Source organism: Ambystoma mexicanum, chromosome 7p (genome assembly GCF_040938575.1).
Source record: "Ambystoma mexicanum isolate Mex_15411 chromosome 7p, UKY_AmexF1_1, whole genome shotgun sequence".
Taxonomy (NCBI): Eukaryota; Metazoa; Chordata; class Amphibia; order Caudata; family Ambystomatidae; genus Ambystoma; species Ambystoma mexicanum.
In genome coordinates, this window is record NC_090939.1 from 603361260 (window position 1) to 603383464 (window position 22205).

At 49.9% G+C, this 22205-nt stretch overlaps 1 protein-coding gene across 1 annotated transcript in view; it reads right to left on the reverse strand.

Annotated features, from left to right (window-relative positions):
- The window catches only part of CYFIP1 (cytoplasmic FMR1 interacting protein 1), a 1181635-nt gene that overhangs the window by 909868 nt on the left and 249562 nt on the right, over positions 1-22205 (reverse strand). Inside the window, 1 exon segment of the mRNA XM_069636612.1 lies at positions 10070-10147. Coding sequence (XP_069492713.1) covers positions 10070-10147 — 78 coding nt within the window.

Below are 22205 nucleotides of genomic sequence, written 5' to 3' on the forward strand. Positions count from 1 at the left end.
CAATCCTGACCGATCTACTTTGGTTGGATCAACATTCACTCTAGCTATCCCAAACACTATCTTTTCCTTAACCAAACCCACCCCATTGAACCTCGCTGTTTTATCTGTATCTCTTAACACAACCACTTTACCTTCCCTTTTATAGTCTGTATATGCCTGGTAGGTGAAAAAGTGATAACACTAGATTAAACGCAATCCTCCGTGCTTTGAAGCCAGTATGGAGGTGGTTTGGTATAGGCTGGCAACTGGTCCTATCCATGTTCTAAAATACCATTACAGCACCACAAAAACGTTTTACACAAGATAAATAAAACAAAATGCATTCAAATATAAAAATAGAACTCAATATTCCAACCACGTAATGTTAACGTACCAATAGAGTGGGAACCTGAAATGCTAACAAGGTACAACATTAAAAACTTAAATAGCAAAAAGTATAACCTGAATGATAGCAATAGTTAATTATAATTCTAACAGTGCAAGGGGATAATAAAGTGCAAGTACTAAAGTCCAATGTCACAAAACACAGTGAATGTGGCAGTAATTCCAGGATACACATTTGAGTAAGAAGAAACATTTCATAGATGCTAGTTAAATGTACTGAAATAATCAAAACTTCAGAAACTCTGCAATAATATGCCAAATTAACCATGAAAAGGACAACTTCAAGCATACTCTTAACAATTTATTTAATTGTTTTTTGTAGCAACGCACCTAAAACCATACCAGAATTTGGTTTCTAAGCACAGATCCGGGATTCAAACCTCTGCTGCTCTGCGTGGTCTTGCTTCCAAGACCAGCACGTTGCCCGTGTGCTATCCTCCATTCCAACTACTGGAAATACCAATAGGAAATCTATCATGAGAACAAGCCCTATATTTAGGAAACCAAGCTAGTACACACTGTTAAGAACAATAGCATTGCGTAAATCACTAACTGGCAAACTAGGAATATGAAACAAAACTGGCGACAATTCTATATTCTGATGGGGGTCTGTTAAGAGTCTTCTAAAACCTCCTACATAGGGATATAAGAAATGGTAAAATTAGGTAATACAAGTATGCATCAATAAAAACGTATCAAGATTTAGGTGGAACCAGTTTTCTCATATAAAGATTCCAAATCATACTGTTCTTGTGACAGGAATTCTCCAGATGGGATTCTCCATGTAATTTGCATGGTCCTGCTCTGGGGGGTAGAGTTTTGATCCCTAGCAGGAGTTGGGATGTGTGAAATTAAGACATGTGCTCAAATCTGAGATTGTGTATGGTTTTACGATTTCCTTTTCTTCAGCCATCACAAACCCAGACTAGACCAAATGATGTTAAACATTAAGAAGGGGCAGTTATTATACACTCAAAAGCATCCATTCACTTTTCCACCACAGATCAATACCCTTGCCTAGGTAACTGAATTAAATGAAATGACATGCTTGTATTTTGTACAAACCTGTTGCATAGCATATGCAATATTAGCACATCATTTCACACATTAAATTGACCATTGGCCACGAAAGGTCCAACAAGGAACAATTTACTTACCTGTAACTGTTGTTCTCCAGCATTGGTCTGGCATGGATTCACACGCTCCTGAATATTCCCAGTTGTCAGGCTGGGAATCCCCAGTAAAGAAAAAATCTGTATCAGTTTTGTTTCTCATCTGTCTTTCTTATTAGTAACCAATCACTGGTCTCTGGGTCATACTGCCCCCAGCCTCCCCTGGCAGCCATCCTCAGATTTGGAAGCACGTAAAGTGGCAGTATGACCAAGTGAAGAGCCGCAGAGGGGTAGGAGGGGGGGGTTCGAATGTGAATCCATGCCAGACCCATGCTGGAGAACAACAGTTACAGGTAAGTAACTTGTTCCTTCTCCAACATGGGGTCTGGCATGGATTCACATGCCTATGAATACAAGAATACATAGCAGTCCACACATGCACAACCACTGGAGGTGGCAAGGCACAACATTAAGAATTTCATAAACTCAACATTAAGCATCTCTTACCTCCTCACCAGGCCCACCTTCAGGCGAACAGGTTGCGCAGCACTGCCTGGCCGACTCTGGACTCCTCCCTGGAATCCCAGTCGACGCAGTAGAATCTCATAAAGGTGTGGGTCGACCTTGACGTAGCAGCCATTCAGATGTCCAGCAGGGGCACACCAGATAGGAACGCCGTGGTAGCAGCGATCGCTCTGGTCGAATGGGCTCTCGGATGGCCAGGCAACGGTCGGTTTGCCAACCGGTGACGGTGTATGAAGCAGCCAGAGAGCCATCTGGAAATGGAAGCCTTCGAGAGGGCCTTCCCTTAGTTCACAGGTCCAAAGTTCACAAACAGCTGTGATGTCTTCCGAAAACTCTTCGTGCGGTCCACGTATAACTTCAGCGCTCTAGCTACATCCAGCGAGTGCAAAGTCCTCTCGGGCGGCGACGAAGGCGCAGGAAGAAAACTGGCAACACCAAGGGCTTGTTGAGGTGGAAGTCCGACGGCACCTTGGGCATGAAGGAGGGATGCGTCCTCAGCACCATCCTCGTATCGTGAAAAGTCAAGCCACGACAGGAACTTCAGCTGTGCCGAATGGGGGGGGGGCCCCCCCCCCATGATCCTGGACAGCACCATGTTGAGCTCCCACGCCGGGGCCGGAGCCTTCACCGGTGGGAATGACCGGAACAGTCCCTTCATAAACTCCTTCACCAGGCGATGGAACCAGAGAGATGATCGCCCCGGGGTCCTGGAGTAGCGAGAGATCACCGCTAGATGGATCTTGATGGAGGCGTGCGCCAGCCCCGCCTTGGCCAGCCACAGTAGGTACGGCAGCACCTGAGGGGCCATAATCCGCAGAGGGTTAATCTTCTGTGCACAGCACCAGACAAGGAACCTCTTCCATTTGTGTCCATAACACTTGAGAGTCGAGGGCGCCTTGGCCTTTGCAAGTACCTCCTTGCAGTCCGCCGGGATATAGTACCCTCCAAACTCTAGCGCTGCAGGAGCCAGGCCTGCAAGTTCAGCGACGCCGGATCGTGGTGGAGGATGGCGCCTCCTTCTCTGATGAGGAGATCCGCGTCCGTCAGCAGTTTGACTGGGGGGGGGGAACGTGGACATGTCCAGAAGGCCCGGGAACCATCTGCCTAGGCCACGCCGGTGCGACGAGGATCATCGTGCACCGGGACCGTTTGAATTGTTTGACGAGACGCAGAAGCAACGGCAACGGAGGGAACGCATACAGGAACAGGCCGTCCCAGGGAAACGAGAAGGCATCGCCCATACTCCCCGGTTAGGGGACCAGCTGGCGAACCTCTGGCACTTGGTGTTCGCCACTGTCGCGAACTGTTCGATCTGGGGATTGCCCCATCGCCGGAAGATGAGGTCCACTTGATCCTGCCGTAGTTCCCACTCGTGGCACGAGCGCAGCTCCCTGCTGAGTGCATTGGCGATGGTGTTTTTTATTCCTGCCAGGTGGAAGGGTACCAGAAACATCCCTTGTGCTACGGCCCAATGCCACAGATCCTGGGCCTCCTTGCATAGGGCTGGGGATCTGGTGCCTCCCTGCTTTCGGATGTAAACATCGTTGTGGTGTTGTCGGTGAAGATCCTCACCACCTTGCCTTTGAGGGACGGAAGGAACAACCCGAGGGCCCAGAACACGGCTGCGAGCTCCAGGACGTTGATGTGAAGTGACTTCTCCTGCGGCAGCCAAAGGCCTCTTGCATGGAGATCTCTGGAATGAGCCCCCCATCCCTCCAGGGAGGCGTCGTCATCACAGTCTCGTGATGGGCCGGGGTCTGGAAGTCCATACCCGCCATCAGATGCGCGCGGGTGCCCCACCACTGGATCACTTGTCGAAAGGTCTCATTGAGTGAGATCCTGTCTTCGAAGTTGCCCGTTGCTTGCATCCAACGGGCGTCGAGGAACTCCTGCAGCGGTCACAACTGTAGTCTGCAACGGCGCACGAGGTAAATGAAGGAGGACATCATGCCAAGCAGGGACTTGACGGACCTCACCTTGGCCACATCCATGGTCGACAGCCGTTGTACTTTGCCTAGGATAGCCTTCGTCCTCTCCTCCGACGGAGATGCTAGTCGCGCCACTCTGTCGAGCTTGGCTCCCAGGAACAGGGTGACTTGCGACGGTACCAGGTGTGATTTTGTGAAGTTCATCGAAAATCCTAGATCCGTGAGCAGTTGGATGGTCTTCCTTGTGTGTGCGACGGAGAGTTCCCTTGACTCTGACCGGATGAGCCAGTCGTCCAGGTATGGGTAGACGTGGATCCCCTGTAGGCGCAGCCGTGCCGCCACTGGTCCTAGGCACTTGGTGAACACCATGGGCGCCGACTTCAGTCCGAAGGGAAGAGCCTTGAACTGGTAGTGCCGTCCTTGGAGTACGAATCGCAGAAACTTCCAATGTTTTTTCAAGATGGGGATGTGAAAGAAGGCGTCCTCCAAGTCCAGCGACGATAGGAAGTCGCCTTCCTCCAGTTGTCCCAGCACGTGCTGGAGGGTAACCATCCGGAACTTCTGGGACCTGATGTACTTGTTTAGTTGACGAAGGTCCAGGATGGGTCGACAATCGCCGGTCTTTTTCCTTACGAGGAAGTACCGCGAGTATACCCCGGAGCCCCGTAGCCTCTTTGGGACAAGTTTGATGGCTCCTTTCTTTAGCATCGCTCGTACCTCCAGTTGTAGTTGTGGGACGCGATTTTCCTTTCTGGCCACAGGTGGAATACGGAGACTCTTTCTTAGAAATTCCAGTGTGTGCCCGCGGGCCAGAGCATCCAGCACCCAATGGTTGGTGGAGATGGACTCCCACACGCTGACGAAGTTCGCCAGCCGGCCTCCCACCGGGGTGCTCAGGTGGGGGCACAACACTACGGCCGGTTCAATCCTGCTTGCCGGCGGCCTTGCTGCCCTAGCCTCCTTGGCGACGAGATCCTCCTTGCTTGCCGCATCCTCTGAAGGCCTCCTTCGACGAGGAGCAAGCCACCTGGCGGTACGTCAAGGAGCAGCCGCCAAATCCCTTGGAGGCACCTTGCTTGCTTCCGGAACCCCGAAAGGGCGGCCGTCGTTGCTGGATATCGCCTAAGGCACGAGCCGTCTCCGTGTCGGCCTTGATGGCTTGCAACGACTCGTCCACTGTCTTGCCAAACAGGTTGTTCCCGTCGAAGGGCATGTCCAGGACCCTGGTCTGCACGTCTTGACGGAAATCGGTTGCCTTGAGCCAACACCGCCGGCGAAGGCAAACGCTGTTGCCCATCTGGCGGAAGCCGGTATCGGCAATGTATGTGGCCACCGTTATGGCGTGGTCCGATGCCACCTCTCCCTCCTGTAGGATCTCTAGGGCCTCCGCCCTCTTGTCGTCCGGGAGGAAATCCAGCAGGGGAGCGATCTCAAACCATAGCTCCCTGTCGTAGCGGGCCACAATCGTGAGGGCATTGGCCACTTTAATGGTAGTCGCCACCGACGAGATGACCCGTCATCCCATGGCGTCCAGTTTCTTCCCTTCGCCGTCCGGCAGAGATGTCAAAGTTGACAACGCCACCCCCGCCGCTTTCTTCTTGGCTGCCGCGGAGACAACCAAATCCGGGGTAGGCTGTGCCCCAAGGCACATGGGGGCAGAATACGGAACCCGGTACTTCTTCTAGTACCGGTCTCTCTTGGCAGCAGCCGTGGATGGGTTCTTCGGGAGCAACAGCCCTTCGTCCCAGATGTCATTGAGCAACGGACCGAGAGGACCGTCTTCCTTTTGGTCTCCTATTGTTGGTAGAGGAACCCTTCCTTATTCTCTTCCACGGAGCAGAGCTGGAAGAGCTCGTATGCCCTGGCGATCATGGCATGGAAGGAGCCAATTTCGTTGGGCAGGGAGGCCGAGGAAGTGGTGATGGAAGGTCCATCCAGTCGTCACCACTGTCGTCATCTGTCCCCGTCGTGGCTGTCTCTTTTCCCGTATCATCCCTCGGCTCCGGAGACGGGGAAGAAGGCTGTGCAGGCCGAGAGGGCTGAAGAGGAGGGGGCGGTGGATGAATTCTCCTCCCCTTATTTGGAGGGCTCCCCGACGATCCAGGCTCTTCGGGATCCTTCCCGTGGGATCGGACCTCCTCGACCTCCTTGCCACCGGAGTTTTCACGGGGGTCTTATCGATGGGCTGAAAAGAGGATTCCCTCCGCAGTGGCAGGGAAACTCTAGGCCCCGAGGTCGCCTCCACTGGCGTAGCATCCACAGGCTTCGCCAGGGCCGCCACAACTCCCTCGATAGAGGCCTTAGCCGGGTGAATCAAGGCCTTCACGACCTTGGAGGCGCTTTAGGCCTTCACCTTGGGGGGGGGGGGCGGGGGAGGGTCACCGCCTCTCTCCCCCTCGGCTGTCGTCGGGATCGACCGGGACTTCTCCCGTAGCTTACCCGGGTTCTCTGCTTTCCTCTTCCATGAGCCAGAGCGTTGGCTCGTGGTTGATGGCGTCGGTGAAATTGCGCCCTGCCTGGCAGCCGAGGAACCCTACCGTTCGGCGTTCCCGGTGCCCGTGGACTCGCGGTGCTTAGCCTTTTGTTGGGCCCCCGTCTCTGGAGCGCACTCAAAAGGACTTAGAAGACCGCTCTGACTTCTTTTTCTCACCCGCTGCTGGGCTCTTCCCCCTCCAGCCAGTCGGTGAGGCGGGTACGACGATCCCTCATCGTCCGCTCGGACATGTTCTTGCAAAACGCACAGTCCTTCTCCACGTGCGTTTTATCTTCATGAAGGCAGTAGAGACATTGAGAATGTTCATCCTCCTTGAAGACATTCTGTAGTCCACATCCAGGGCAGCTCCTGAAGAGCTCGGGTCCGGGCGTCGCGTTTCGTTTTTCCTGGGCCATGTCCACGCGGTTAGGCCGCAAAGATCTTCCGAAAGCCTCTGAAGAGAAACTCGACGAAAAGTTGCCCTTGAGGGGTGTAGAAAAAAATCCGAAATGGGTCCCCGTTGATCGGAAGTAGAAACGGTGGAGCTTGAGGCTCGATTGACCGAAAAAATTAGATAAAAAAATAAAATTCACAAAACGCAGTAAAAGCTCAAGAGCTACAGCACGAGGACTCCCAACACTTGAACGTGCGGTAAAAATCTGAGGATGGCTGCCAGGGGAGGCCTTAGGGAGAGGGCAGTCATTGGCTGGGGCAGTATGACTCAGAGACCAGTGATTGGTTATTACTAAGAAAGATGGATCAGAAACGAAACTGATACCGATTTTTTCTTTACCGAGGATTCCCGGCCTGACGACAAGGAATATTCATGAGCATGTGAATCCATGCCAGAACCCATGCTGGAGAAATGCTTGATTTACGTTTAAAAATATGTATTAAAAAACATTCTATTTCAATATATCTCTAATAGTCAATAGACAAGCACTTTTATATCAACCAATTCTCACCTGACTCATAACACTGGTTGGAGATGACAAATCAACTTGCTTAGCAAAAGCTGCGTGCATTCTTGCTATCGGGTTCTGTCCACTGGCTGTGGCATCATTACAAAATGCCTCAAAAACAATTCTGTTTTCACAATGAGCCCATACTTAATTTGGCATGTAGCCTCACATTAAAACCATTGGGTTCTAGGTAATATCTTTCAAAGCTAATCGCTATCGAAACCCTAACACATTTAAAGCATAGTGAATAATGCATAATGTTAACCTGCAGTTTTTGGCTAAGCAAATAAATAGTATTCTGTCTGAAAACGAGGACTTTTTTTGTCTCGGAGACTGAACTTATTTTCAAACCATCGTAAAGTTATGAACACCATCTAGCATCTACTGTCACTTCTGAATCTCACTTTCTGGTTATGCAATACTCAGTCAATTTACACTAGGTACACTTACAGCTAAATCCGTTTCAACTGGAAATCTCAAAAATCTCAGTCCGTCCCTTTTCCCAGGACATGCATTTAATGCATGCAGATTCGTATATAATGAAATGTGCTTAAAATAGAAAAGAAAAAACGGCTTCTGTTCTAAAACAGGATAGGTCTGCATACCCAAATGTCTTTCTCCCGATTGTGTCTTCATCCAAGCATCACTTTTTCGCCCTAGCTGACTGGATGTCAGCCTACGATTCTCGTAAAAGGCTTGTCTCAAAAGCAACAGAAAAACAGCTCTTCTGTTAATTACAGTAATATTTATAAGCATTGCCTGTTTTTTTCTCCATCAGTCTTCACCACTAACTCACTAAGATTGCTACTTAGAAATAATTGTTTTATTCTAACAATTCGATCCACATATTTTGATTCAAAGCCAGAGTTGGCTTGCTCAAGTGCCCCCCTGCCCATTAATATGTTCTTCAATGCTAGCTTAGATAGATCAGAAGATAAAAGGTTCGTGTCTTTTATTTAATGTGAGAATTTGAGTCTTCTGCTATGTTATTAGCACATGTGTATTTCATAATTCCACAGCTCTTCTGCAGCCAGATCCTTTTATCTTAACCATGGAGAATTGAGCCATCTTTCTAAAATGAACACAGCCATCTCGCTCAGCTCAGTTAAAGTAATCCTGGTACTCAGGACTTTACCAGTTATAAAATACACTTACGAAAATGTGAAATTGTGCAAAATCATCATCATATCATACAATACAACAATAAAAGGCCAGATGTGTGTTTGTCCGATGCAGTCATGCGCAGGAGAGGCAGTCTGCTTCATGTTTTGTCATCTAGAGGGAGCTGTTGCCTTAGGAAATACACAAGGCCAGATGTCTCTCCTCACGCACTTTGGCCCGTGTACACAGGCTTTCACACTAGCAACATAATATTCATTGTGGCTCTCTGCTATTCAATACATTCAATTCAGTGTGCGACATTGTTTACAAGTTTATTTGCACCTCTTTGAATGGCATTCAGGGCACCTGTAGGTGCTACTCTGGTGATAAATGCTGTGTTATGCTGTTCACTTGAGATAATTGTGGAGGATAAGTGCTCACACCTTGCTTGGTATTAGGTCAAGAAACAAAAAAGAAAAAACGATTTAGCAAGACCGCACAGAACGGTCTTTCTAAATCGCACTGTCAGCCCCTGCAACGCACACGCGTGGGCGCAGAGGCCAACAGGAACGCCAGGACCCGGAAGCAGACTTGAACAGGTACGTAGATTGGTGCATGTGGGTTTGTGTGTTTTTTGCTGGGGGGTCTTGGGAGGGGAGAGAGGCGGTGGGGGCTGAGGGAGAGGAGTTCAGGGGATTTGGAGTAAATCCGGGAACAGATGGTTGGGGTGTAGGTGGGTAGCTAAGAAATGTCATTATTTCGATTTTTGTAGGCTGCATAAATCGTCTGGGGGAAGAAAAAAAAGTGGTCTTTTGGTTAGGCGACCTACACAAATCGAAATAACGACATAGAACATCTTGCTCAGTGAACATTGAATATATTACACTTGGTTTATGAATGATCAGGTTTGAACATCAACAAAAGAGGTGGGTAGAGGACATGATTGAAGCCCCACTAGTGATAATCACTTTTAAAACATTGCCTCCTTAGAGCGCAGACAAAGCTGTGCTGCAAAAGGTACAATCAATGTTGGGAAAGTGGCATGTTGCTCCATAAAGTCCCAGAGGATTAAAAAAAAATCTAGAACAAAACAAAAATCACGCCAAGTCTGTTTCAACTTTACTTTAGCCAAGGATACAACTAGAAACAAACGATTTTTTTTAATTTCCTTGTTAGAACAGAACATGCAGGTGTAACCTGTCCAACTTCAACAAATACTGAAAGTGATGCATGAAACGTAGAATAAGAACTTTTAAAAAACTGGCTACGAAAAACTTAAATTGATCGTCAAATGTAGCTGGCAAATCCATCAGAAGTAACATTGTAAATAGACAGTAACTTTTGGGGGGTACAGGAGGGAAGAGGATTCCTGTAAGCATTCAATTTCACGTGGTGCCTCCCCAGAGTGAATCGGATTTATTAGAACAATATTTGTAACATGCCAATAGTCTGCAACGGAATGGCTTTGTGGCTTACAAAGCTCCACAATTATGGTCAGAGGTTGAAAAATACATCTCTGTGAGCAGGGCAAACAGAACATGTATAGTACAGGAATTTCATCAAAGTGTTAAAATAGCAGGTTACCTGCGGTATGGCTCTCGAGCAGCTTCTCCATGTATACAACATGACAGCATATTCTTGTCCCTCTTCCAGCATTCCATTCTAAAGGTAAAGATCACGGAGAAGTCACCTAAATGCTGCAATCACATTCAACGTAAAACCTAAGCAAGAATCTTACTCATCTTGAAACTTTCCAAATGAAAAATGTAACATGCTATGTTTAACTTGTAGAGGCTTTATTAGCACTAACCAAGCCCTAGAGGGCACAAGAACACTGAAAATATCAACAAGCATATGGAAAATATATAAAACCAGCATCAGGCTGATACCGTGTGATATGATATATTTTATTTATAGTGCGCCTATACACAAGTGTTGCAAGGCGCGACAAGGCAGGGTAGGGGAACAAGGGGGTACAAGACAACAATCTTACTAGGCCCAGCGACATTGAGATCGCACAAGTGCAGGGGAGGGAGAAGGGGAATGGGGCAGGTGCAGGACATAGGATCAAACATAAAAACAAAAAAAAAACAGAAGTGCGGCCAGCAGGTGGCAGTGAAGGGTTTTAAGTGCAGAAAATAGAAGTTCAAGTAGGGGGAGTTGTAGGGTTGCAGATACAGACCAGAGTTCAGGGGTGCCAGGAAGCAGTGCTGGTGTGCAACTGGGAGGACAGGGACCTGGGCCCGTGATTCAGAGGGCAGCCAAGTAACCAGTGAATGTCAGACAGAGATCAGCAAGGTAGCGGAAGAGAGAAGGCAGAAGCAAAGAGGAGCGTCTTGAGCTGCTTATGGAACCGGAGATGGTTCTGCTCAAGTTTCAGAGAGGCAGGGAGGCTGTTCCAGAGGGAGGCGCCAGCCGAAGAGGGAGATCTGCCCCAATCTCGTTTCTTAGAAAAGCAGCTGACCCTCAAGGAGTTGGAGTAGCGAGGTGCTCGAGTAGGAAGATACTTCAGAAGAGAAAGCTGAAGGTATTTTGCCCCAGAGGCCTTGTGGACAAAGCAAAGGGTCTTGAACTTGATCCTTGCAGCCACTGGGAGCCAATGGAGATATTTCAGTGCTGGAAAGATATGATCCCTGGGTTTGGGTCCAAGGGAAGGTTTCGCAGTCCTGTTCTGTATGAGTTGCAGAGGACGGCGAGTAGAGGCAGGTAGATTTAAAAAGAAGCTATTACAGTAGTCTATGCTAGAGAGAACCAGAGCCCTGGATACAGTGAGCTTCTGGGGGAAAGTGAGGAAAAGAATACCACCTCTGAGGAGGTGCAGTTGATAGTTGTACTTCATAGAGACAGCGGAAATATGAGGAGAGAAGGAGAATGAGCAATTGAAGATAACCCAGAGGTTCTTTGCCTCAAAGGTGGGAGGAGGGCCCAGGGAGGCCGGCCAGAGAGGCGGAAAAGGAGGGTGCAGGGGAGCCAATGAGGAGGATCGCTGTCTTGCTTGCATTCAGGCAGAGATCGTTGGCAGATCACCACTCCTGTATTACAGACAATCAGGGATGCGAGAAGGAGAAGAGGCAGCAGAGGGGAGCCTGAACGCGAGATGTGTAACGCCCGCATAGCATTGTAAATTGGGGCAGAGAGAAGCAAGGCGGAAGGCAAGAGGTGCCAAGTAGAGGTTGAACAACCAGGACCCAAGTTGGACCTGGGAGGGTTAGTTTGAGAGGAAAGAAGTCATCCAGGCCAGAGATAACCAGGTTATCACAGAGCCGGTTGAGCAGGATGGCATGACTGACCGTGTCAAAGTCAGAAGAGGGGTCAAGTAGAATGAGGACAGAGGGGAAATTAGAATCAAGGTTAGAGAGCAGGTCTCCATGCTTCTGGATGCTCCGATGCCAGACTGATTGATGGTCATGGAGACACCAACAGATTCAGTGTGTAGAGAGGAGTGATGGAGAGCGAGAGGAGTGGTGGAGAGAAAGAGAGGGAGAGAGAGAAAGAGAGGGGAGTGGTGGTGAGAGGGGAGTAGTGGAGAGAGAAAGAAAGAGAGAAAGAGAGAGGGGAGTGGTGGAGAGAGAAAGAGGAGTGGTGGAGGGAGAGAAAGAGAAAGAAAGAGGGGAGTGCTAGAGAGAGAGGAGTGGTGGAGAGCGAGAGAAAGAAAGAAGGACAGAGGAGTGGTGGAGAGATAGAGGAGTGGGAGAGAGAGGAGTGGTGGATAGAGAGAGAAAGAGGAAGAAAGAGAAAGAGGAAGAGAGAAAGAGGAAGAGGAAGAGGAAGAGAAAGAGAAAGGAGTGGGGGAGAGAAAGGCGTGGGGGAGAGAGAAAGAGAAAGAGAGGAAGAGAGGAAGAGAAAGGAGTGGTGGAGAGAGAGGAGTGGGGGAGAGAGAGGAGTCGTGGAGAGAGAAAGAGAGAGAAAGAGAAGAGAGGAGTGGTGGAGAGAGGAAGAGAGAAAGAGTGAGGAGTGGTGGAGAGAAAGAAGAAAGAGAAAGAGAAAGAGCGAGAAAGAGCGAGAGGGGAGTGGTGGAGAGAGAGGGAGAGAGAGAGAGGGGAGTGGTGGGGGGAGAGAAAGAAAGAGCGAGAGAGGAGTGGTGGAGAGAGAGGGGGGCGTGGTGGAGAAAGAAAGGTGGAGAGAGAAATAGAGAGAGAGAAAGAAAGAGGAGTGGTGGGGAGAGAGGGGAGTGGTGGAGAGCGAGAGAAAGCGAGAGAGAAAGAAAGAAAAAGAGAAAGAGAAAGAGAAAGAGGGGTGTGGTGGAGAGAGAGAGGGGAGTGATGGAGAGAGAAAGAAAGAGAAAGAAAGATAAAGAAAGATAAAGAAAGAGAAAGAAAGAGCGAGAAAGCGAGAGAGGAGTGGTGGAGAGAGAGGGGGGGGAGTGGTGGAGAAAGAGAGAAATAGAGAGAGAAAGAAAGAAAGAGGAGTGGTGGGGAGAGAAGGGAGTGGTGGAGAGCGAGAGAAAGCGAGAGAGAAAGAAAGAAAAAGAGAAAGAGAAAGAGGGGTGTGGTGGAGAGAGAGAGGGGAGTGGTGGAGAGGGAAAAGAGAAAGGAGTGGCAGAGAAAGAGACAGGAGTGGTGGAGAGAGAAAGAGAAAGAGAAAGAGGAGTGGTGGAGAGAGAGAGGAGTGCTGGAGAGAGGAAGAGAGAAAGAGTGGTGGAGTGAGAGGAGTGGCGGAGAGAGAAAGAGAAAGAGAGAAATAGAAAGATAGAAAGAGAGATAGAAAGAGAGATAGAAAGAGAGAGAAAGAGAGAGATAATCATTCACATAGGTCTCGAAAGAGTCCTGTGGTGGGACAGGAAACATTCAACTGGATGTTGAAGTCTCTGAGGAGGGAGAGTTGAGTGGATGAGGCAAGGCGGGAGGAGGGGTCCGCCCACTCAGAGAGGAAGTGGGAGTTCAGACAAGGTTATCAGTAGATAGTGGCCACAGTGGGCGGGGGTGGGAGAGAGCCTGCAGGCCAAACATTCAAAGGAGGAGTAGGTCTATGTAGGGATGACATAGGCAGAAATCCACTCTGGGAAGATCAGGGCTACACCCCCTTCAGAACAGTTGGTTCTGGGTTCAGAGAGGATCTTGTAGCCAACAGGAAGGAGAGTGTGGAGTTCTTCTAGGAGACAGCAGATGCCAGAGTGAACTGTAGTACAGACAAAATAGGGAAGTGTCGAACCAGAAGGAGTCAGACACACTAAGGGCATTTCAAATGGTTCTTTATTAAATAAAGTAAGAAAAGGCTATCTATCTCTATTGCTAAGGGGATTGTCCCAGACAAAGAAACTAAGCTACGAGTGCTCGTCAGCAACTAAAAACATGTCCTCCATCCAAAAACTAATTGTATCTGACCCTACCACTATATAAGAACCTATAACATAACAAAGAGCACAGTAATGTGCTTCTGGTTAGGACTTCCTTTGGCCGAACTCAGTGGGCTTTTTCGAAGGGTTGTGGTTCCAATGAGAAAAAAAAGCTTTGATTTAATGTTAATAGAGAAAGTTCCTTAATCCTTCTTGCACACTCCACCAGAGACTCTGTAACTCATAGTATATATTTAAAGTCTTAACATCTTTACACAAAGGGATCCTTCCCGTATCTTTCCCCCCCCCCCCCCCAACTCCTGGTGTGCTTCCCTACAGTTTCTCTTGTAATATGTTAAACTCTCCCAGATCCGGTCTACTACTACAGTTCCTCTAAAGGGGTTATCAAGAGAGATTCATATTATATCCTTCCCCAACCTCCTCTTTTGTTTGATTCTTTTACTAGGCGGGACACTTCTGCATCCCTTTTTATTGGTTACCTTTACAGTCCTTCTGATGGGGTTCTTTGTAGGGATCCTGCTTGTATCCTTTTTTCCTTTCCCCTTATATTCTTCTTGTACTTTATCACTTAATAACTTGAACCTTCTGGGTTCTCTTCTATTTATTATTTTCAGTGCCTTGTACCTCCTCCGAGGCATGCTCCCTTTCCTCACCTTACCCTAGAAACTGAATGCCTCCAGAGCTCTGGTCGTCTCTAAGCTGTTCTACTGCAACAGCCTCTTCAACAATCTTCCTTCGCCCCCATCAACTAATCCATAATAGGACTGCAAAACGTATCCTTGGCCTCAAGCCAAGGGACTGCATCTCTCCAGCAGCAACATCTCTCCACTGGCTCTCAGTGGCTGCGAGGATCAAGTCCAAGACCCTCTGCATCATCCACAAGGCTTTCTGGGGCCTGGGATCCTGCTACATCCAACTCTCTCTCCCTAATTACCTCCTTGATAGAGCCCTTCGGTCTTCTAGCTCCAACTCTTTGCTGATCAGACTTTTCCCAAGCAGAGAGTGGTGGGGTAGATCTCTCTCCTCGGCAGAAGCCTCCCTCTGGAATGACCTCCATGCCCCTCTCAGGCTTGAGCCAGATCTCCTTAAGTTCCGGAAGCTTCTCAAGACCTTCCTTTTCTCTTCTTCCTTCCCTCTTCCTCTCCCGTACTAATACCCGCCACTGCCACATTGACTGGTTGCCTCGTCCCTTTGAGTCCTACAGGGCACCAGGCCTTCCTCGCCCAGTCTACTCTAGCACCCCGTATTCCCTTAAACACCCCCCCACACCTCCTAACCTGCACTTCCCCTTCTGGAGCCCCTTCCCCCGACTAGTCTGGCAGGTTATGTATCCCTACCGAGCCTGGTCATATTGCGCGCCCCTCCCCATCGCACTTAGGATGTGGTTTGCACTCCCCAAATCCGCTGGCACTTGCCCACCTGGCCTTCCCTTAGCACTTGCCTAGCCCCAGGGGTCCTCTCTTCCCCTCCTCCTCCCCCCTACACTTTTTTCCTCCACTCTCCCCCGCACTTCACTCCCACCCGAGCATTATCCCTCCCCCGTCCTGCACTCCCCCCACTCTCCTCCCACTCCCCCCTTGCACCTTTTGTTACTGCACTTACACGATCCGAATGACAAGGCCTAGTAGAACCGTTACTGTTACCTTCCCTGTGCCCCCCCCCCTTTTTAGGTCTTGTGGTGCCTTGGCACACCATTTGTTGTACAGACGTTTGATAAATACACAATAAATAAATAAAGCCCTCCAGGCCTTCATGATTCCTTATGCTGAACATCACTTGTGACCCTCGCCAATGCTCACACTTTCGGGGAATCTCGAGCTCCTGTAAACCAAATTTACATCACTTGTTTCCAGTTGCCCCCCCCTCCCAACCTGCAACCTTCATCAGTGTTGGTCTGGCTCCTGGGATTTGGTGTTTTATCGGGGTGTCCCCCGGTTTCGCTCCCCGGTCTCTATCTGGTCTCTAAGCGTCTCAGTTTCTCAACCTTCCAGCCTCGGCAGTCACCGCGCACACAGGTGGAGCAGAAGACTTGTGCGTCCCGATGTGCTTGGCATCAGCTTTCGTGTGTGGGCTCCAAGCCCACAGCGGAAACCCCATGGTCACTCCACCAAGCAGAATGGTCTTCTCGTCCCCCATCCCAGCAGCAGCTGTTCCACTGCTCTCTTTGCCGGCCTTCCGGCGTTAGACTCTACTGCTCCAATTCTCTCACGGCTCTGCACCTTCAGGACATTCCTTTGTCAGAGGCTCTCCTCTGCGTAAGGTTCTCTCTGCCTCTCATTGGCGTATCCAAGTTTTCCACCCACTCTTAAAGGGTGTTTGGTTTCTCTTTGTTGGTTATATGAAATCCAGCATTGCCTAAAGCCAGCAAGATGGGAATTGTATTACTGGTTGTTCAAGGAGATCCATCAGTAAGTGCAGGCATATTAATTCCCATATAATAGGATAGTATTTCTCTTATAGGGAGTTCCTCTTGAGAATGTTGAGTCCTTGTCCCCTAGAGGGGAGTAATTCAGAGTGAGGTCCCACCTGCCTAGGCTCCTACAGAGGGGTCTTGCTTAGTGGGATTGCCTCCCTAGCCTCAAGGGGGGATGGCTTCCCCCCGGGCAGAAGGGACGAATTTCCCTGGATTCATCACAGGAGGTATAAGCAGTACTACAGAGAAGTTGTATACCAGTTAATGTTACCCCCCCTAAAAACATGAAAATGCTCCCAATAAAATAAAGGTTGTAAAAATACTACCAACAAAAAATAGGGAACAAATGGCATGTAGGAGCTTCCCCCCTGCTTCTACCCACAGAGCTCTATGGATATTTTTCGCCACAGTGGTACCAGCAGTGCCACATAAAGGAGCTCTAATAACAACACTTCCTGATCTGAAGAGAGATTGAAGGTATAAATGAATCTTATTTTTATGAATTATTAGGGACAAAGAAGTATGCATTACACATAGGTATGGGTTTAGAGATAAAAATACATATTTAATTTTGGGGAAAATAATTACTTTTTACCACCTAAAAATCGTTTTACTCCCATCTTCAAAAAATAGGGAGTACACTATTTGCATGTCAAAATCTCATTTGGAGCCCTGGGTATAAGTGCATAAAAAGCAAAGTGTTTTTCGGAACACTGGAGCAGCAAGCATTGCTCGATGGTGGAGTCATTTGGATTTCTCAAATCTGGCCAGGTGGACAGATTTCAAGAGGCCACCCTAGCTATAGTGAACAGGGGAACCCCGAGTTTAGCCAAACCCAATCAAGGTAAGCATGGAGAGTGGTCAATGCTAAATTCAGGCGAGGTGAGTGAGGTCAGGGGTCCACAATGAGTCCACACAGTGAAATACACCATGATTCTACTTAGAAAGGCTATCAGGAGAATACCATATTATAGCCCCATAAAAACACTAGGAAAATGAATCAAGCAGGTAATATCACACAGCACTCAATGTAAAGCATACATATAGTCACCTTTGGTTATTCAAATGTACACAAATCACCTATACACCTGAAAGGGAAGAGTAGCTATTTAAATGAGAGGGACGCTGCTGCCTGCTAGGTCCCCATGAGAGCCACCCGATTCTGTCGACATTGCCCTGTCCATGTGGAGTTTCACCAGCACCAAACTGCGGCCTTTGGATCCTGGTGGTGCCCTGATCCTGTGGCACAAAAGAAGGAAATCCTGAGGGTGGCCCTGCAGTGGCAGGACCTAGTTGGAGCCAGGACCGGCTTCTGTGGCCCGCACCACTGCCAGTCTGAGTAACCCATGGCAGAGACGTGCAGTCGGCTGTAGGGCACAGAACGCAGGCGGCCCCCAAACTGAAGAATACTCTCTGTAGAGTGCCAGAGCCCCAGTGAGACATCTCCGTTATACGCTGTCCGGTATTGTTGCTAGGAGTTGGGAAGAGCCAACTGGGATGCAGCGACAGGATGGCGGTGTGCCCGAGCACGGTGCAACATGTGTTTGGCACCAGCCGCTGCATGTCAGCCTGGGTGGCCGTTCCCCCCAGGGCCTGCACACAAGATCGGATCATCCGCCCAACTGCAAGCAGGAGCTTGGCTCTGCCGAAGGGGCCTGGAGTGCAGCTCTGGGGACCCGTGCGCTTCCCCACATGGAGACGCTGCAGTAGGGACATCGACACAAGGCACGTTAAGAGATAAAGCCATGCCTGCAGGCGGGTGAAGAGAATGCTGCCTGTATAGCAAGTGCCAATTACTGGAACCAACCTAATCAAGCAGTAGGTTATGTGACTGCAGCCTCAAGTAGTGGATGGGCCATTTGGTTCAGGGAAATTAGCCTGGAGTAAACAACCACACCACGCTTCAATACACGCTGTGTGTACTGTTGCTAGTACTGTTACTCATGGGCAATGACAAGGGGTGTATGATACCCATCTGGGACAGGCTTCACTGCAGTCACACTGCACTGCTGTCATGGCTAAAGGTGGAGGAGGAGCAAAAAAACAAAGCAACTGAGGCGTTCACTCTGCAGGCAACTAAATCCAGGTCAGACTGATACAGAGCAGGGGGTTTCCAGTGCAGGCGATCAATAAATGCCAAATCTCCAGCAGATCATGGAAAGCAGGCAAACTATAAACTGGAGGGTATACCCCTCCACCCAAATGGTACTACCCTGAATGCTGAGATAGAATGTGTGAACATGAGGATAACAGAGGCGGAAATTTGCAATAGTAATGCTGAGAATGACGTTCAGACACTTGGGACCCAAGTGTCCACCATGTCCAAGGATCTGAAATGGGCCTTGCTGAAGTGTGATGATCTGGAATCCCACCCGAGGCGTAAATTATAAATTACTCACCATAGTGACGAACGTACTCTTTGTCCTTAGTTCCCTTTCCTCCATACTGCATGGGCAACCCTTCCAAGGGACGGGAGACAGAACCTTTTTCACCAGAAAAATCTTATTCTGCTTTAAATTTAGAGGCACGCAAGGGGGGGGGGGGCCCTGGCAGCATGCGTTGCCCTGACTCTGCCCTCCGGCACCACACCTTAGTCCCCATAGACGCGTCGACAATAAATTAATATTGCCTAATAACAACAGTTTTAGTAGGGGGGATGGTGGAACATATGGAAGAAAGTGGACTAATGTGCGTTAGTCACTACGGTGAGTAACTTATAATTACTCTTACGTCCCGTCCCCTTTCCTCCATACTGAATGTGCGATTACAACTGAATGTAGCTCCAGGGTGGAGAGGAGAATCTCCCTAAGCAAATAGGTTCCTGAGAACTGCCTGTCCGAAAGCCACATCAGATCTGGAGCCCACATCCAAACAGTAATGCTTGCAGAAAGCGGAGGGAGTGGCCCAAGTGGCCGTCCTACTTATAACCTGCCAAGGGACATGGTGCTGGAAAGCGAGGGCCGTTGCCTTGGCCCTGAATGTGTGGGTGTGCATGTTTGCCGCAAGAGGCCTGTGCTGCTTCTTTGATGGCCGAGAACATCCAGCGAGGATATGGAGGCCTTGGAGGCCTGATAGCCTGGTCTCGAGCCTCCAAAAGTGACGAATAGGGTGTCTGACTTGCGGAAGCCCTTGGTCCTGTCAAGGTAGAATTTCAGGGCACACCCGACATCTAAGCAGTGCAGAACTCTCTGAGCCTCGTCCTTAGGATTGGCAAAGAATGTAGGAAGCACTATTTCCTTGTTTAAATGGAAAGCAGACGGCACCTTAGGCAGAAATGCTGGGTGTGTCCGCAGGAATACTTTGTCCCTGTGAAAGGTAGTATATGGTTCTGAGGCGACCAGTGCCTGGATTTGGTTGATTGTGAGCCGAAGTGAGGCAGACTAGTAAGGCCATCTTAATAGTAACCAGCCTGATGTCCATGGACGCCATTGGTTGTAATGGTTTGTGCGCCAGGGCGGCCAAGACTATGTTCAGATCCCACACGGGGTATGGCCTCTTGATGGGCTGGTAGAGCCTTGCGAGTCCTGCCAGATGTTTCTTGACAATCGAATTGGAGGAGGAGAAGACCCCCTCCTCCGAATTCCTCTAAATCCTGGTGGCTGCGAGGTAAGTGCGGCAGGTGTCCACCTGTACGCCCGAGTGGGCTAGATGCGCTGAGAAGAGAGCACGTCCTCCAAAGTACATGCCAGGGGGGTCTATGTCCATGGAGTCTGCCCAGTGGCAGAACCTGGTCCATTTACTTTTATACTGGCCCCTGGTAGCCTTGCTCCTTGTGCACAGTATCTCCAGATTAGCCTGGGAGAGGCCGAGGTGCCTTGGCGTTATCTGCTCAGGGACCATGCTGTGAGGGCAAGCTTCTGTCGAGCAGGGTGGATGACCCTGCCCCCCCGTTGCGCCAGAAGATGTGCTGGGCCTGTCAGGAGGGGAATCAGAAGCATCTCAGAGAGACTGAGCAGCTACGAGAATCATGGCCTTGCTGGCCACCATGGAGCTATTAGAATGATGTTGAGCTGGCGACACTCCTTGATCTTGCAAATCACTCTGAATCAGCGGCGTGGACGGGAAGTAGTACGCCGTCATGCCGTTCCACTGAATCCGAAATGCATCGCCCAGGGAGTCGGAGCCCTGTCTCAGCCAGGAGGCGAACCGAGGGTACTTCTTCTTGTGCCAGGTGGCAAAGAGATCCACCTGGGGGAAACCCAATCTGCTGAAGATCTCCTGAGTAACAAGGTTGTTTAGCTGCCACTCGTAGTTGTCCGCTCCCAACTTGTTGAGTCTGTCCGCCTCCAGGTAGGATTCCCCTGGGAGGTGGACTGCTGTGAGGTAGATGCAGTTTTCCAAGGCCCACTCCCACATGCTGATTGCCAGTCTGTACAGTAGAGGGGATATGGTGCCTCCCTGCTTGTTGACCTAGTACATGCTGGTCGAGTTGTCTGTCTGGATGAGGACAACTTTGCCCCTGATAAGTAGGAGGAATGCCCTGAGCGCTAGCCAGATGGCGTTCAGCTCCAACCAATTGATGTGGTACTCCTGCTTGTGCCGTGGACCGAGAGATCATCCAGCGTGGCTCCCCATCCCTCTAGAGAGGATTCCGTGGTGATGCTGACCTGCGGGGTGGGAGGCCGGAAGGGCTTGCCCGTCCGTAGGTTGGAGTCCCTGGACCACCATGTGAGGTCCGGCTGGAGAGACGGAGGAACGTTGATCATCTCTGATTGAGAGCCCCGCTCCTGGTTCCATGATGCCGCAAAATGCAGCTGTATCCTCTTCATCCTGAGTCCCGTGTGGGGGATAACTAATAGGACCGCTGCCAAGAGACCCAGGAGGTGCTGGTACCACCAGGCCGAGGTCACCCCTCTGCCGAGGAAGTGGGTAGTGGCCCTTTTGATGGCTGTGCTCTTGTCCTCTGAAGGAAACACCCTCTCGCAGCATGTTTCCCAAATGAGTCCCGAGAATGTCAGAGTCTGTGTGGGTTGCAGCTGCAACTTCTTGAGATTGAGCGAAAAGCCCAGATCGTGCAGTGTGTTCATAAGAGCCTGGGAAGCGAGGTGGACTGCTTCCGGCAATGTATCCCTGACGAGCCAGTCGTCCAGGTATGGGTAGGTGTGGAGGCCCTGGGCCCTGAGGAGGGCAGCCACAGTATTCATGAGTCTAGTAAAGACCCTGGGGGCCGAAATGAGGCCAAAAGGAAGGACCTTGTATTGGAAATGGTAGCCCATGATCCTGAACCATAAGAAAGAACAATGAGACTGCCATATCAGGACGTGTAGGTACGCGTCCTTCAGATCCAGTGAGTACATCCAGTCTCCCCTTCACAGTGTCTCCGCTATAAAAGCTGGCATAACCATCTTGAATTTTAGAGGTAAGGAGAGGTTGAGGGTGGAAAGGTCCAGCACAACTCTCAGGCCCGCCTGGTTCTTTTTCTGAATGGCGAAACTCCTGGAGTAAACGCCCAAGCCTCGATGGGAGGCTGGGACTTCCACCACAGCACAGTTCTCTACGAGCATTGGATCTCCACCAGAAGAGTTGGTGTCCCAACTTGAGGGAGGGACGTGGAGGAGAGGCTGGGATAGGTAGGCGGTACCTTGTGCATACTACGGAGACGATTCAGGGGTCCGCAAAATTCTGGTGACAGAAATGTGCATGGAGAGCAAGCCTGCACCCCACTGGAGACACGTGGACCTGGGTGGCGGGGGGCTGTGGAGTCATGCCTTCTTTCAGTCAGAGGCTGTTGCGGAGGAGGGGAACTGGAAAAAGCCCTTACCACCCACCGCCCTTTCTCTTGCTTGCGCCGATGTGGAGTCGGCGAGCGTTCCGGCTGCCTGGACCTCAGTTCTTGTAAGCCGCGGAACCCTCCGTATGTACGCCCCTTGTCGGAGCGCTGCTGTGACTGGGTGAACGACTTGGGCATGGTCTGTCAGGATGGATAAAGACTTGGCCGTTTGTGAGCTGTTTTTCTACTTATCCAGCTCCTCGTCCGTGGTGGAGTGAAAGAGACCCCCCTCCCCCTCCTC